Genomic DNA, 13,411 nt, shown 5'->3' on the forward strand with positions numbered 1-13,411 from the left:
TTTATACAGGGTTTTTTTTGTTTTTTGTTTTTGTTTGTGTTTTCGAGACAGGGTTTCTCTGTAGCTTTGGAGCCTGTCCTGGACTAGCTCTGTAGACCAGGCTGGCCTCGAACTCACAGAGATCCGCCTGTCTCTGCCTCCCGGGTGCTGGGATTACAGGCATGCGCCACCACCGCACAGCCTTTTTTTTTTTAAGACCTTAGGCAAATGGCAGGTTCGTTTTTTATTTTGTTTTTGTTTTCCATTTTTTTTTAATTCATTTACTTTTATTTTATGTGCATTGGTGTTTTGCCTTCAGGTCAGATCTTTGAGTTACAGACAGTTGTTAGGTGTCATGTGGGTGCTGGGATTTGAACATGGGTCCTTTGGGAGAGCAGTCAGTGCCCTTAACCACTGAGCTATCTTTCCAGCCCCCCCCCTTTTTTAAAAAAGATTTATTTATTTATTATGTATACAGAAGAGGGCACCAGATCTCAGTACAGATGGTTGTGAGCCACCAAGAGATTGCTGGGAATTGAACTCAGGACCTCTGGAAGAGCAGTCAGTGCTCTTAACCTCTGAGCCATCTCTCCAGCCCTACAGTTTCTTAATAGCTCCCTCTTTGCTCTTATTTTTTAAAGTTGATTTAACCATTTGTGACATTTTATTCCATAAAAAAACTAATCAAAGAGCATGTACTTAGCATGTGTGAGGCCCTGGGGTTCCATATACACATATATATATGACTTTTAATTGAGAGTACATCAAATTTCTGTATTTGGTGTGGGGAAAAGTGTCATCTTTGTAAGTAGCCGTCTTTTCCAAGATACATACTTTCTCTGAATTTTTTAAAATTTATTTATTTTTACTTATGTGCATTGGTATTTTGCCTGTATGTATGTATGTATGTATGTATGTATGTATGTATGTATGTGTGAGTGAGAGTGTCGGGTCTCTTGAAACTGGAGTTACAGACAGGTGTGAGTTGACATGTTGGTGCTGGGAATTGAACCCTCTGGAAGAGCAGTCAGTACTCTTAACTGCTGAGCTATCTTTCCAGCCCCAATGAAGCATACTTTTAAGTGGCATAAAAATTCTACCTGTTTGCTTAAGTAATATCTTATTCCATTAAAGTGCAATCCTTAGGAAACTGAAGAGGTGGTTTAGCTTTTAAGAGCACTTGCCATTCTTTCAAAGGACAAGAGTTCAGTTCCCAGCATCCATGTCCAATAAGTGCTCTTTATCTCTGAGCCATCTCTCCAACCTCAATTATTTTATTTTACTTAAATGTATGTATATATGTGTGTCTGTTAGTGTGTATGTGTGTGTGCCCATGTCAGCATGTGTATATACATGTGTAGGGCTGTGCACATGCATGTATGTGCACACCTGTGTAGGTCAGAGGACAGCCTTGAGTACCACACTTTGAGTACCTTCCACCTTTTGTTTGAGGTAGAGTCTCTCATTGACCTGGAACTTCACCAAGTATGCTAGGCTAGACTAGCTAGCCAGCCATTGAGCCTCAGGGATCCATCTATCTCCTCCCAACTTGGCATCACTGGATTACAAGTACATGCTACAGCATTTGGCTTTTTATCTGAGTTCTGAGAATCTGAACTCAGGTCCTTATGCTTTAGAAGCACGAGCTCTACTGACAGAGCCATCTCTCCAACCACACACACAATAGGATTTTTTTTTTCTGAGACAGGGTTTCTCTGTATAATAGCCTTGACTGTTCTAAAACTCGTTTTGTAGACCAGGCTGGCCTCAAATTCACTCACAGAGCTTGGGATTAAAGGTATGCTTCACCATGCCTGGCTCACATATGGGATTTTTATAAATAAGAATATTCAGCCCAGTGGTAATGGTGAACATATTTAATCCCAGAATTTGTGAGGTAGAAGCAGGCAGATCTCTGTGAGTTCGAGACCAGCCTGGTTTACAAAGCAAGTGCCAATACAGCCGGGGATATACAGAGAAACTCTGTTTCAAAACACACACACACACACACACACACACACACACACACACACACACACAAACAAGTTGTGTGTGTGTATGTGTGTATTTATTTGGGGTCAGTTTGGGTGTGGTAGCACACAGCCTGTAATACTAGCCCTCAGGAGATGGAAGCAGGATGATTAGGAATTCAAGTGACTACTTAGTGAGTTCCAAGCCTCCTGGAGACACTACCTTCTATAAAACAGCGCGCGCATGCGCGCGCGCACACACACACACACACACACACACAGAATATTGAGGGCTGACTGTGGGTCTAACTCAGGTAGAATGTGTGCTTAGCATGTGCAAAGCCTTGGGTTCCATTGCCAGCACAAGTGGAGGGATAGAAGTGGAGAAGAAGAGGAAGGAGGAGAAATGGGAGTGGTAGATGTCAGATGCAGCAGATCTCGATCCCTAGTCTTAAAGGAACATGTTCAAAATGTCTCTCTTGTTTTCATTTGGGTGGGGGTTGTTTTGTTTGTTTTGTTTTGTCTTTGAGGCAGGGTTTCTCCGTGTAACAGTCCTGACTGTCCTGGAACTCGCTCTGTAGACCGGGCTGGCCTTGAACTCACAGAGATCCACTTGCCTCTGCCTCCTGACTTAAAGACGTGTGCCACCACTGCCCAGCTTCATTTGGGTTTTTGTTTGTTTGGTTGGTTTTGGTTTTGGTTTTTTGGTTTTGGTTTGTTTTTTAAAGACAGGGTCTCACTATTGTAGCCCTTGGCTGGCCTGGAACACATAGAGATCTACTTGCCTATGTTTCCCAAGTGTTGGGATTAAAGGCATGTGTCACCGTGCCCAGTCAAATTTTCTCTAATAAAGTGATGTGTGTGTGTGTTACACACTGGAATTTTTAAAATGTAGCTTTTAATAAATAAATCAGGACTCGTGTTATCCCACTCTCTGGAAACTGAGGCAGGATGATCCCAAGTTTGAGACTAGTTTGGGCTATGTAGTGAGATCTGTCTCAAGAAAACCAACTAAGCAGAATCATGCAGTGCATTGAGCTAATATGTCTCCATAATATATTTCAGTCATATTTACTCCTCTCCTGTCCTCTCCTATTCCTATGAATCCCCTGCCTTTTCCCAACTATCCTCTTCTGTTTTCACATATATTTAGAAAATAGTATATTTATTTATTTTGAGGAAAAGCGTGTGTGTGTGTGTGTGTGTGTGTGTGTGTGTGTGTGTGTGTAGGTCAGAGGACAACTTGTGAGACTCAGTTCTTTCCTTGGCAGTAAGTGCCTTTACCCACTGATCCATCTTGTACCCCATCCCCAGTACTTTTCATCAGGGTTGTTAACAGGAGCATTGGTGCCTTACCAGTGACTATACCACTGAAAAAAATGCTTCTCACTCCATCAACTATTAACTGCCTATAAACCTTCATGGGGGTATGGGGACCCATGAGTCTCTCACACTTCTGCGACAGAATGTGATGGGCCCAGTCATAAGGAAATCCTGCTTAGGTGATCACAGCTGCTGTGAGTTCAAAAGTGCAACAGCCATGTCATACCCAGCCCCCCCACCTTCCTCTGTTTTTGATTTTGTATTTTTCTTTTGTTTTTGAGACAAAGTCTCTCTCTCTCTCTCTCTCTCTCTCTCTCTCTCTCTCTCTCTCTCTCTCTCCCTCTCCCTCTCTTCCTCTCTCCCTCCCTCCCTCCCTCCCTCCTTCCCTCTCCCTCTCCCTCTCCCTCCCTCCCCCCCTCCTCCTCCCCCTCCCCCTCCCCCTCCCCCTCCCCCTTCCCCTCTCCCTCTTCCTCTTTCTTACTCTGGCTGTCCTGGAATTCAGAGATCCACCTACCTCTGCCTCCCAAGTGCTGAGATTAAAGGCGTGTGCTATCATATCTAGCTGGGTTTGTGCATGTTTTTAAAGCTGCTAGATTTGGATGCCAACAAGATGGTTCAGCAACTGAAGCACTTGCTGCACAAACCTGGAGACCTGAGTTCAGTTCCCCGGAACCCATATAAAGCTGAAAAGAGATAACAAATTCACCAAAGTTGTCCTCTGACTTCTATATGCATGCTGTGGCCTATGTGCCTACACAAATATATTATGCACACATATAGTAATAATAAATTTTTAAATTAAAAAGCCCTGCTAGGTTTTTTCATTCTTTAGACAATTATTATGTGTAGTCATTGTTCATGGTACTGTCACATAAGGCCATTTTAATACAGGCATATTTTTCATGTTAGTCTATTTTATTCTCTTAGTTTTGCTTCTACTTTCGTGTTAAATACATGCATGATTTTATGTATCTATAAAATATAGGGACCACAGAGAAAACATTATGTCTGTTATTCTGAGATTGGCTTAATTCACTTAATATGTCTTTATTCAGTTGCACCCAAGTCTTGAAAAAGGCCTAACTTCATTCTTTGTGGCTAGAAAAATTGTTATTATGTGTATAAAGCACAATTTCCTTACCCATTCCTTTGTTGTTGGACACCTAGGTTGGTTCCATAACCTAGCTGTTGTAAATAGTCTGCAATAAACATTAGTGTATAAATATCACTGATTTATTGGCTTGAAGTCCTTCAAGTAAATACACAGCAGTGATAAAATTGGGTCATTTGAGAGATCTATTTTTAGTTTCTGAGGAGCCTCCATACAGAATTCATAGTAAATGGACTAGTTTACTTTCCCAACCACAGTCTATGAAGGCTCACTGTTATCCACTTCCTCACCAGCAGTGTTATTTTAAGACTGCTAAGTTTAGTTAGCTATTGTATTAGTTTGGTTATTTATATCTGTGTTGTGTTGGCATTGGAAACAAGGTAGCCTCATGGTATAAATTAGGCAATCTTTGCTGTTTTGGGAGAAACTTGTGTGAGAGTTACTATTGTGGTAGTGTGTGCCTTTAATCTTAGCACTTCTGAGGTAGAGGCAGGCAGGTCTCTGTGACTTCAAGGCCAGCCTGGTCTATATAGCAAGTTCCAGGCCAGCTATGGTTAGATGGTGAAACCTTATCTTTAAAAAAAAAAAAAAAGCTATTCTTACCTTGAAACTTAGTAGAACTTACCTTTAAAGGCATCTGGGCCTTGTTTGTTTTTGCAGTCTAGGGAGAGAATCCAGAACCTTGTGTATGCTAGGTAAAAGTTCTACCACTTTCTATGCCCCAGCCTTTGATGAGTGTGTGCGTATTTATGTGGTACATGTCCAGTCATATGTGCAGGTGCCTATGTGTGTATGTGTAAGCCAGAGGTCAACCTTGATCATTGTTCTCAGGAACCACCTACCTTGTTTTTGGTGTGTGTGTGTGTGTGTGTGTGTGTGTGTGTGTGTGTGTGTGTGTGTGTGAATGTTTCCACATGTACCATGACACACAGGTGGCAGTCCAGAGGACAACTTGCAGGAAGGAGTCTATTGAGAAAATACCATATAAGTTCTGGAGATCAAACTCAAGTTATCAGGCTTGGTGTTAGGTGCCTTACCCATGAAGCCACCATCTCTCTGGCCCTACATTGTTTTTGATTTGTTTTGTTTTATTTGAGACAAGGTCTCTCCACATAGCCCTGGCTGTCTTGGAAGTCACTATGTAGACCAGGCTGGCTTTAACCTCTGCCACAATGCCCAGCAGGTGGCAGTGAAATCTAGGGATCTTCCTGTATCTTCCTCACCTTTGCTGCTTGGCTTGTTATATGGGTGTTAGACATTGAACACAGGTCCTGGATGCTTATTCAGCAAGCATTTTACTACCTGAGCTGTTTCCTCGAGTGCACACACACACCCCATAGGCATGGATCATGCCCAGCTGATACTTTGTTTTTCTAATATTTTATTATGAAATTTCAAGCACATTGGCATTGACTGTAAATTCTTTCAATTACCTATCATAATTGTTTTTTTGAGACAGGATCTCTCTATGAACTAGAGTCTTATTTTGCCACATTCACATATCTCACACTTATTTCCAAGTTCATTTTTTTTTTACATGTTAGCTATTTTTAACTTTTACAAAGTCATATAGATCCATGGGGTTTGTTGTGCCATTTTGTTTTTTGCTTTAAAACTTCTGGATTTGGTCTCTTTTTTTAAAAAAAAAATTAAGGTATAGGGGTGTTTTACCTGTATACATATCTGTGTACCATGTGTGTACCTGGTACCTGCAGAGGCTAGAAGTGGGTATCAGATCCCCTGGAACTAGAGTTACAGGTGGTTGTGAACCTCCATATAATACTGGGAATCAGTCTTAGGTCCTCTGCAAGGGCAGCAAGTACTCTTAACCACTAAGCCCTCAAGAGTTGGTCTTGCTGGGGTAGACTTGATTTTGTTGTTGTTTATTTTTGTTTTTTTGTGACAGGATCTCTCTATGTAGTTCTGGCTGTTCTGGCACTCTAGCTGTCCTGGTCTCTATGTAGACCAGACTGGACTCAGATGTAACAGAGATTGGCCTGCCTCTGCCCCCCAAGTGCTGGGATTAAAGATATGCCTCACCACATCCAGCTTCCTGTTTTTTATAGAATCTTACTATGTAATCCAGGGTGGTCTCAAACCCATAATCCTCTGTTTCAGCCTCTCCAGAGGTGGGACATACCTCTAATTCTAGCACTTTGGAGACTGAGGCAGGGGGGTCAAAAGTTCAATTCTATCCTGGGCTACATAAGACCCTGTCTTAGAAAATTTAAAAAGTGAATAAAAAGACTGTATTTGACCCATTGATTATAACTTGCTGTTCCCTAGACCAGATTGCTATTATTATTTATTGACTAGATACTATTTATTGATAGATACTATTATTTTTGACTAGTCAATTGCCTTCTTTTTTTTCATTTTTATTAAAAAATTTTCTACTCACTCTACATACTACCCACATATCCCACCTCCTCCTATCGCCCAGCCCTCCCTCCCAAGCCACTCCACATCCCCCAAATCAAAGTCTCCCATGAGGAGTCAGCAGAGCCTGGCACATTGAGCCTAGGCAGGTCCAAGCCCCTCCCCACTGCACCAAGGCTGCACAAGGCATCCCAATCCCCCTGCCTGGGTGCCTCCCAAACAGTTCGAGCCCAACAAAGTCTTTCGTGTCCAGAGGGCCTACTCCAGTTCCACAGGGGCTCCACAGCCACCAGTCCACAGTTCATGGGCTTCCACTAGTGTGGCCAGTCATCTCTGCACGTCTTCCCATCATGATCTCGACGTGCCCCCCCCCCCTGTAGAATCCCTCCTCTCTCTCATTGATTGGATTCCTGGAGCTCAGCCTGGCGTGGATCTCTGCATCTGCCTCCATCATTACTGGACAAAGTCTCTCTTAGTCCAAACGGGCACTGTCAATTGCCTTCTTAATTTGAAGAATAACCTTTCATACTAAATCTCCCTCTGTGTGTGTGTGTGTGTGTATGTGTGTGTGTGTATGTGTGTGTGTGTGTGTGTGTGTGTGTGTGTGTGTGTTTATCAAACATTGAACTTATTTAAATCTTCTGTGTTAAAAATGTTCTGGGTTGTACTATTTCACTGACATTCACATACAGTAAGTGTTGTTTCTCATTTATCCTGTTTCAGATTCATATTACATATGATCCAGGTGATATATGTATTCAAACTTCTGTACTTATTTTTAATCATTAAAAAACCTGCCTTCCAAAAAAATGTTCTGGGTTGCTACACAGAGAAACCTTGTTTCAAAAAAACAAAAACCAAACAAAAAAAAGTGTTCTGGGTTGTGGCTAACTGAGAACTATTGGCAATTGATGGCTTCTTGGGAAGGGAGGGTTGATTTTCTTTTTCTTTTCTTTTTTTTTTTTTTTTTTTTTTTTTTTTTTTTTTTGAGCTGAGGATTGAACCCAGGGCCTTGTGCTTGCCAGGCAAGCGCTCTACCACTGAGCTAAATCCCAACAAGGGTTGATTTTCTATAAAGGGTGGCCTCTGATTGACCACTCTCTAGTGGATGGCCCCACACGTATAAGTATGTAGGCAGTACGAATTGGAATCAGTGGGCTATTGAAAAAAGAGAGAGGACATAAAATTGGGAGGGGTTGGGAAAAGTGGAGGATGGGTGTGATCAAAATTCATTGTATACATGTGTGAAATTATCAAAAACACAAGTTTTATAATAACAAAAGGCTCAGTCACAGATCTTTTTTATAGAAACATTCCAAGGCCAGGCATGACAGCGTATGCCTTTAATTCCAGCACTCAGGAAGCAGAGGCAAGTGAATCTCTGACTTTTAGGCCAGCCTGGTCTGCATAGTGAATTCCAGGTCAGTCAGGGCTGCATAGTAAGACCCAGGATGTATTTCAGCCACTGAGCTATGTCTCCAGACCTTTTGTTACTGAATTGTCTGAGCTTGCCTTGAATTTGTGATACTCCTGTCTCAGCTTCCTTGAGTGCTGCTATTACAAGTGTTAATCACTGGTGCTTTGTTTTTTTCTTTTCTATTTATTTACTTGTTGTTTGGATTTTTTGTTGTTTGATTCATGGTCTCCCTCTGTATCTCAAAATGGCCTCAACATTTCTAACTTCCTTCCTCAGCCTCCTGAGTCCTGAGATTACAGCTTAAACTGCCACTCCCAATTTGCTTGCTTGTTCTAGTTCATTTTCTTTATTTTCAGTGCTGTACAGGGCCTAGGCCTTTGTGTGTGCTAGTCACTATAGAGCTGTCTGTACCTCTAGCTCCTTGTATTGTTTATCTTTTAATATGACTTGTGATTGTTTGTGGGTCTCTGGATTTTTCCAAGCTTAAGTATTTTGTTTGTTTGTTTGTTTTTCCAAGACAGGGTGTCTCTGTAGCTTTGGAGCCTATCCTGAAACTCGCTTTGTAGACCAGGCTGGCCTCAAACTCTCAAAGATCCGCCTGCCTCTGTCTCTGAGTGCTGGGATTAAAGGTGTGCGCCACCACCGCCCGGCAGTATTTAATTTTTTCATTCATTCATTCATTCATTCATTCATTCATTTTGTTTTTTTGAGACAGGGTTTCTCAGTGTAGCTTTGCGTCTTTCTTTCCTGGATCTCACTCTGTAGACCAGGCTGGCCTCGAACTCACAAAGATTCTCCTGCCTCTGCTTCCCAAGTGCTGGGATTAAAGGCATGTGCCACCACTGCCCGGCAGTATTTTATTTTTATATAGTTCAATTGAATGATCTTTTTTTCTATGCCTTGGAGTTTGGGTTATTATTTTTTCCCATTTAAAGGTATAGGTCTAAGGGATTTGGCTCAGTGGGTACAGCATATAAAAGATTATGAATATTTTTTTCTAATTTACTTTTTTCTTTTTCTGATTTGTAGCTAAGGCTTTGTGCATGGCACAGAAGCTATCTAACATAGAGCTATATCCCCATCCATTTGTTTGTTTTTATATTATTCGGTGTGAGTATGGTGGTCAGAGGACAACTTTGTGAGTTGGTTCTGTCCTTTCACCTTCATGTAGGTTCTAGGAATCAAACTCATTGTCAAGCTTGCATTGTTGGACACTAAGCACCTTTACCTGCTAAGCCATGTCTCTAAGTCCCTATTCCACCCCACCCCCTTTTTTTTTCACATAGCCCAAGTGGCATCAAAATTTAGATTCTCCTTTTTTAACTTCCCGAGGGCTGGGATTGTAGGCATGTGACACTACACCTGGTCCCCTTCCCCCCTTTTTCTATTATGGTTTAATTTCTTCCGTTTACATTTTTTATTGAAACTGTCATGGTGGTCCATGCCTGTAATTCCAGCATTTAAGAGGCTTAGAAAGGAGGACCATGAGTTCCAAGCTAGTCTTGGCTACATAGTGAGTTCAAGGTCAACCTGAGATAAATACCAAAAACCCTGTAGTGGTGGCTCATGCTTTTAACCCCAGCACTTGGGAGACAGAGACAGGCTGATCCCTGAGTTTGAGGCCAGGCTGTCTGGTCTACAGATTGAGTTCCAGGACAGCTAGGGCTACACAGAGAAAGCCTGTCTCAAAAAACCAAACCAAACAAAAGAAAAAGTAAATAAATACACAAGTAAATTTTCATATATGTGAAGAATAGTCATAAGATCTTACACATACATAGATATTTAATCATTTATTTGTTTATAAGATTTACTATTTTCATTTATGTGTATGTGTTTGTGTGTATATATGTATATATTCATTAAGATCCCAAGGAGTTTAAGTTACAGCCTGTTGTGAGCCACGGTGTGGGTGCTGGGAATCAAACCAGGGTCCTTTGGAAGAGCAACCAGTTCTCTTAACCGCTGAGACATCTCTCCAGCCCAATATTTAACCTTTTAGATACAATCATAGGTAGTATCTTCCTGTTTTTTAAACAATGGTTATCTGAAATTAAGCGAAATATGTAATTGCATATTAATTTTATAGCCATAACCTCTAATAATTTTGTTTGTGGGCGTGCACGCACATGCTGAAGAACCAGAAGTGGCCATTGGATCCCCTGGAGCTAGAGTTACTTGTGGGTGTGAGCTGCCCAACATGGGTACAGAGAACCAAACTTTCTTAAATCTTTGAGCTGTCCCTCCAGCCCCTGATTTTCATTATTGTCATCACTGTTGTTATTATTTTGGAGGTGCTTTAGTTAGAACACTAAATTTTTTGTTGAACTATAACTGCAGCTCCTGATAAATTACTTGTAATCTTTTTTTGTGTGATTCATTTAGGCTTTGCAGGGCTATTCTCATATCAGCTACAAATAATGGTGATTCTTTTACCTTTACAGTTCTTAATGCCTTTTCTTCCTTTCCTTATTTATTTGCTTTAGCTAGTATCATTAGAATAATGTAGTTTTAAGAGTGGTGTCGGCCAGGTGGTGGTGTCAAAAAAAAAAAAAGTGGTGTCAATAATGGACATTCTAGTATTGTTACTGCTCATAAATGGAATCTTGTTGCATTCTTCTGTGGGGTCTGGTTCTTCTTTTTTACACCTGTATTTTCTTCTTTAATGCTGGGTATTAAATCCAGAGTCTTGTGGGTGGTCTACCACTAAGCTAAACAGCCATACCAGTACATTTTCTTTTTAAATGAACATGTTTTGATTCTTTTTTTTTTCTTGTTTTTTTTTTCTTTGAGACAGGGTTTCTCTATGTAGTTTTGGTGCCTGTCCTGAATCTCGCTGTGTAGACCAGGCTGGCCTCAAACTCATAGAGATCGCCTGCCTCCTGCCTCCCGAGAGCTGGAATTAAAGGTGTGTGCCACCACTGCCCGGTGGGTTGATTCTTTTAAAAATACTTTTTCCTTTTTTAAAGGACAGGGTCTCATGTAACCTTAAATTCATTTTGTACCTTGGCTAACCTTGAACTCCTGATCTTCCTGCCTCCACCTCTCAAGTTCTGGGATTATAGGTATACCTGCCATAAGATACTTGATTATTATCACCCACTGAGTCCTATATACACTGTATTAAGCTTTGAGGAATAAGATAGGAATAAGGACTCAGCAGGCATGGGCCATCATTTCCTAGAATTCACCATTAAGTAATTGAACTTTTTGTGATGTGGGAAATAGAACCTAGGGCCATCTGCATGCTGGGCCTGTGCACTACTGAACTACATCTATAACCAATGTTTTTAGATGTGTGTGGGGCCTTGCTGTGTTGCCTAGGCTAACCCTGAACTCCTAGGCTCAAGCCTTCTGCCTCAGGGTCTTGAGCAGCTGGGACTACTACTAGTAATTTCCCCCAATGTCTGAGGTGGAAGTCAGCAATTTTCATATATTAGGCAAACACTCTACCATTGAGCTGTACCCATAGTCCCTGTAGTAATCTCTTAACTCATCAAAGATTGACAAATCAACTTTGAGATAATTATTTTACAGTTAAGTATAATTGGAGAAAATTTTTTATTTTTAATTATGTGTGGGAGTATGTACATAGGAATTCATATGCCATCAGAGGCCAGAAGAGGACAGTGGAGCTGGGGTTATAGGCTGCCCAATCTGGGTGCGAGGAACTCTGGTCCTCTACAAGATCCTCACCGTTGGAGAAATTTTAACTGGAGACCTGCCAGTTCTAGCAAGATGGCTGTGAAGTGAGTAGAGTGGCATGCATAGAGCAGACAGGGATAGGTCTGCAGAGACCTTACCTTGCAGGCTGGGTGAGATCTTGATGAAAATTTGGGTGTTTTATCTGTTTGTTTAGAGGAAATCACTAAATTGAATGACATGGTTGGGTTGATTGACTTTACTTTAGAGAGTACTCATATTTGGGATTTTGGGTACAGAGACAGAACTACGAGAGCCTATATAGAGGTGAGGAATCCATTCAGAAAACTTGAGATACATGTGGACCAGAGGTAAGGAAGGGATGAAGATAAGTGGGTTGGCTTTAAGAGCATGTAGTAGTTAGTCCATGCAGTGGAGTGAGATTTTCAGAGTCCTTTTCTGGGGAGTGGGACTGAGGTTCAAGAGAGAGGGTTGTGGGATAACTGTCACATCTTGAGCCTTTTGGGAAGAATGGTCTTCTAATCCCTATCCTTCTTTTCCTAGAGGTGGTCGTGGTGACAGGACTGGCCGCTATGGAGCCACTGATCGCTCACAGGATGATGGAGAGAACCGCAGCCGGGACCATGATTATAGAGACATGGACTACCGCTCATACCCCCGAGAGTATGGCAGCCAGGAGGGCAAACATGAGTATGATGACTCATCTGAAGAGCAAAGTGCAGAGGTGAGGGCAAAGCCAGGCCTTGGAGGCAATGCTCCTGAAAGGCCTGTGTGTCTGGCTGCAGCACCAGGTGTAAGCAGTGTTCTGCTCCTGTGCCTTTGAATTGCTCAGTTGCTTTGCGTCACATAGGGGAGGATCTGTCCCTGCTCCTTCTCTGAGGGCTCTTCTGAGTTGGGTCTCCCTGACTTCCACACTGCTTCAGTCTGTATTTCTCAGGGCTCCTAGCCACTACTTCTTTCCCTTCTTCCCTGTTGTTCAGTTTTGGCCTTTGGTTCACTGCAAGCACTATACTGCCTGTCCCCACCAATTTAGGGCACTCAAAAGGATCTCTTTCGTGGGATCCAGCATCTAGGGTTAGGAAGACAGCCCAAGAACAGAATATCATCCAAGCCAAACAACTCTGGGAAGCTAACACTGAGTGTTCCTGGTCTTGAGAAAACCTCTAGACAGAAGGGAAGGAAAGGTCCTCTGGGGAAGACAGTTCCGTGTGGGACTACTCCTCTAGCCTAAAGGGTGAGGCATGATGCTTGCCCTGAGAGAGCCCACATCTGAGGGCTAGAAATAGAGAACTCCAGTCTGAGGAGACCAGTCAAAGACCTGATACAAGCAGGTAGACAGGAAGCTCTCTGTCTAGTAGGATGGAAAGGTTACACTTGTAAGCCCAGCCCTGGGGAGGAATTGTATTTGAACTATCCTCTACCCTCTGGGTGTGGGGGGGTGCTATTTGAAGATTCCCCTGGTGGACCACCAGCTTTGTTTGGTTAGCCAGGGCCTATAGGCATCCAGGCTTCTCCATTGCCTGCTCTTGAGCAGTGACTCTTAATGTTTCCATGGGTACAGTGGACACT

At 42.2% G+C, this 13,411-nt stretch overlaps 1 protein-coding gene across 6 annotated transcripts in view; it reads left to right on the forward strand.

Moving 5' to 3' along the window:
* The window catches only part of Rbm10 (RNA binding motif protein 10), a 38,228-nt gene that overhangs the window by 6,480 nt on the left and 18,337 nt on the right, over positions 1-13,411 (forward strand). For all 6 annotated transcript variants that reach the window (XM_036173981.1, XM_036173984.1, XM_036173983.1 and 3 more), the window contains one exon: positions 12,386-12,566. In XM_036173981.1, the coding sequence (XP_036029874.1) occupies positions 12,386-12,566 (181 nt within the window). The remainder of the gene's footprint in view (positions 1-12,385; positions 12,567-13,411) is intronic.

This window comes from Onychomys torridus, chromosome X (genome assembly GCF_903995425.1).
Source record: "Onychomys torridus chromosome X, mOncTor1.1, whole genome shotgun sequence".
Taxonomy (NCBI): domain Eukaryota; kingdom Metazoa; phylum Chordata; class Mammalia; order Rodentia; family Cricetidae; genus Onychomys; species Onychomys torridus.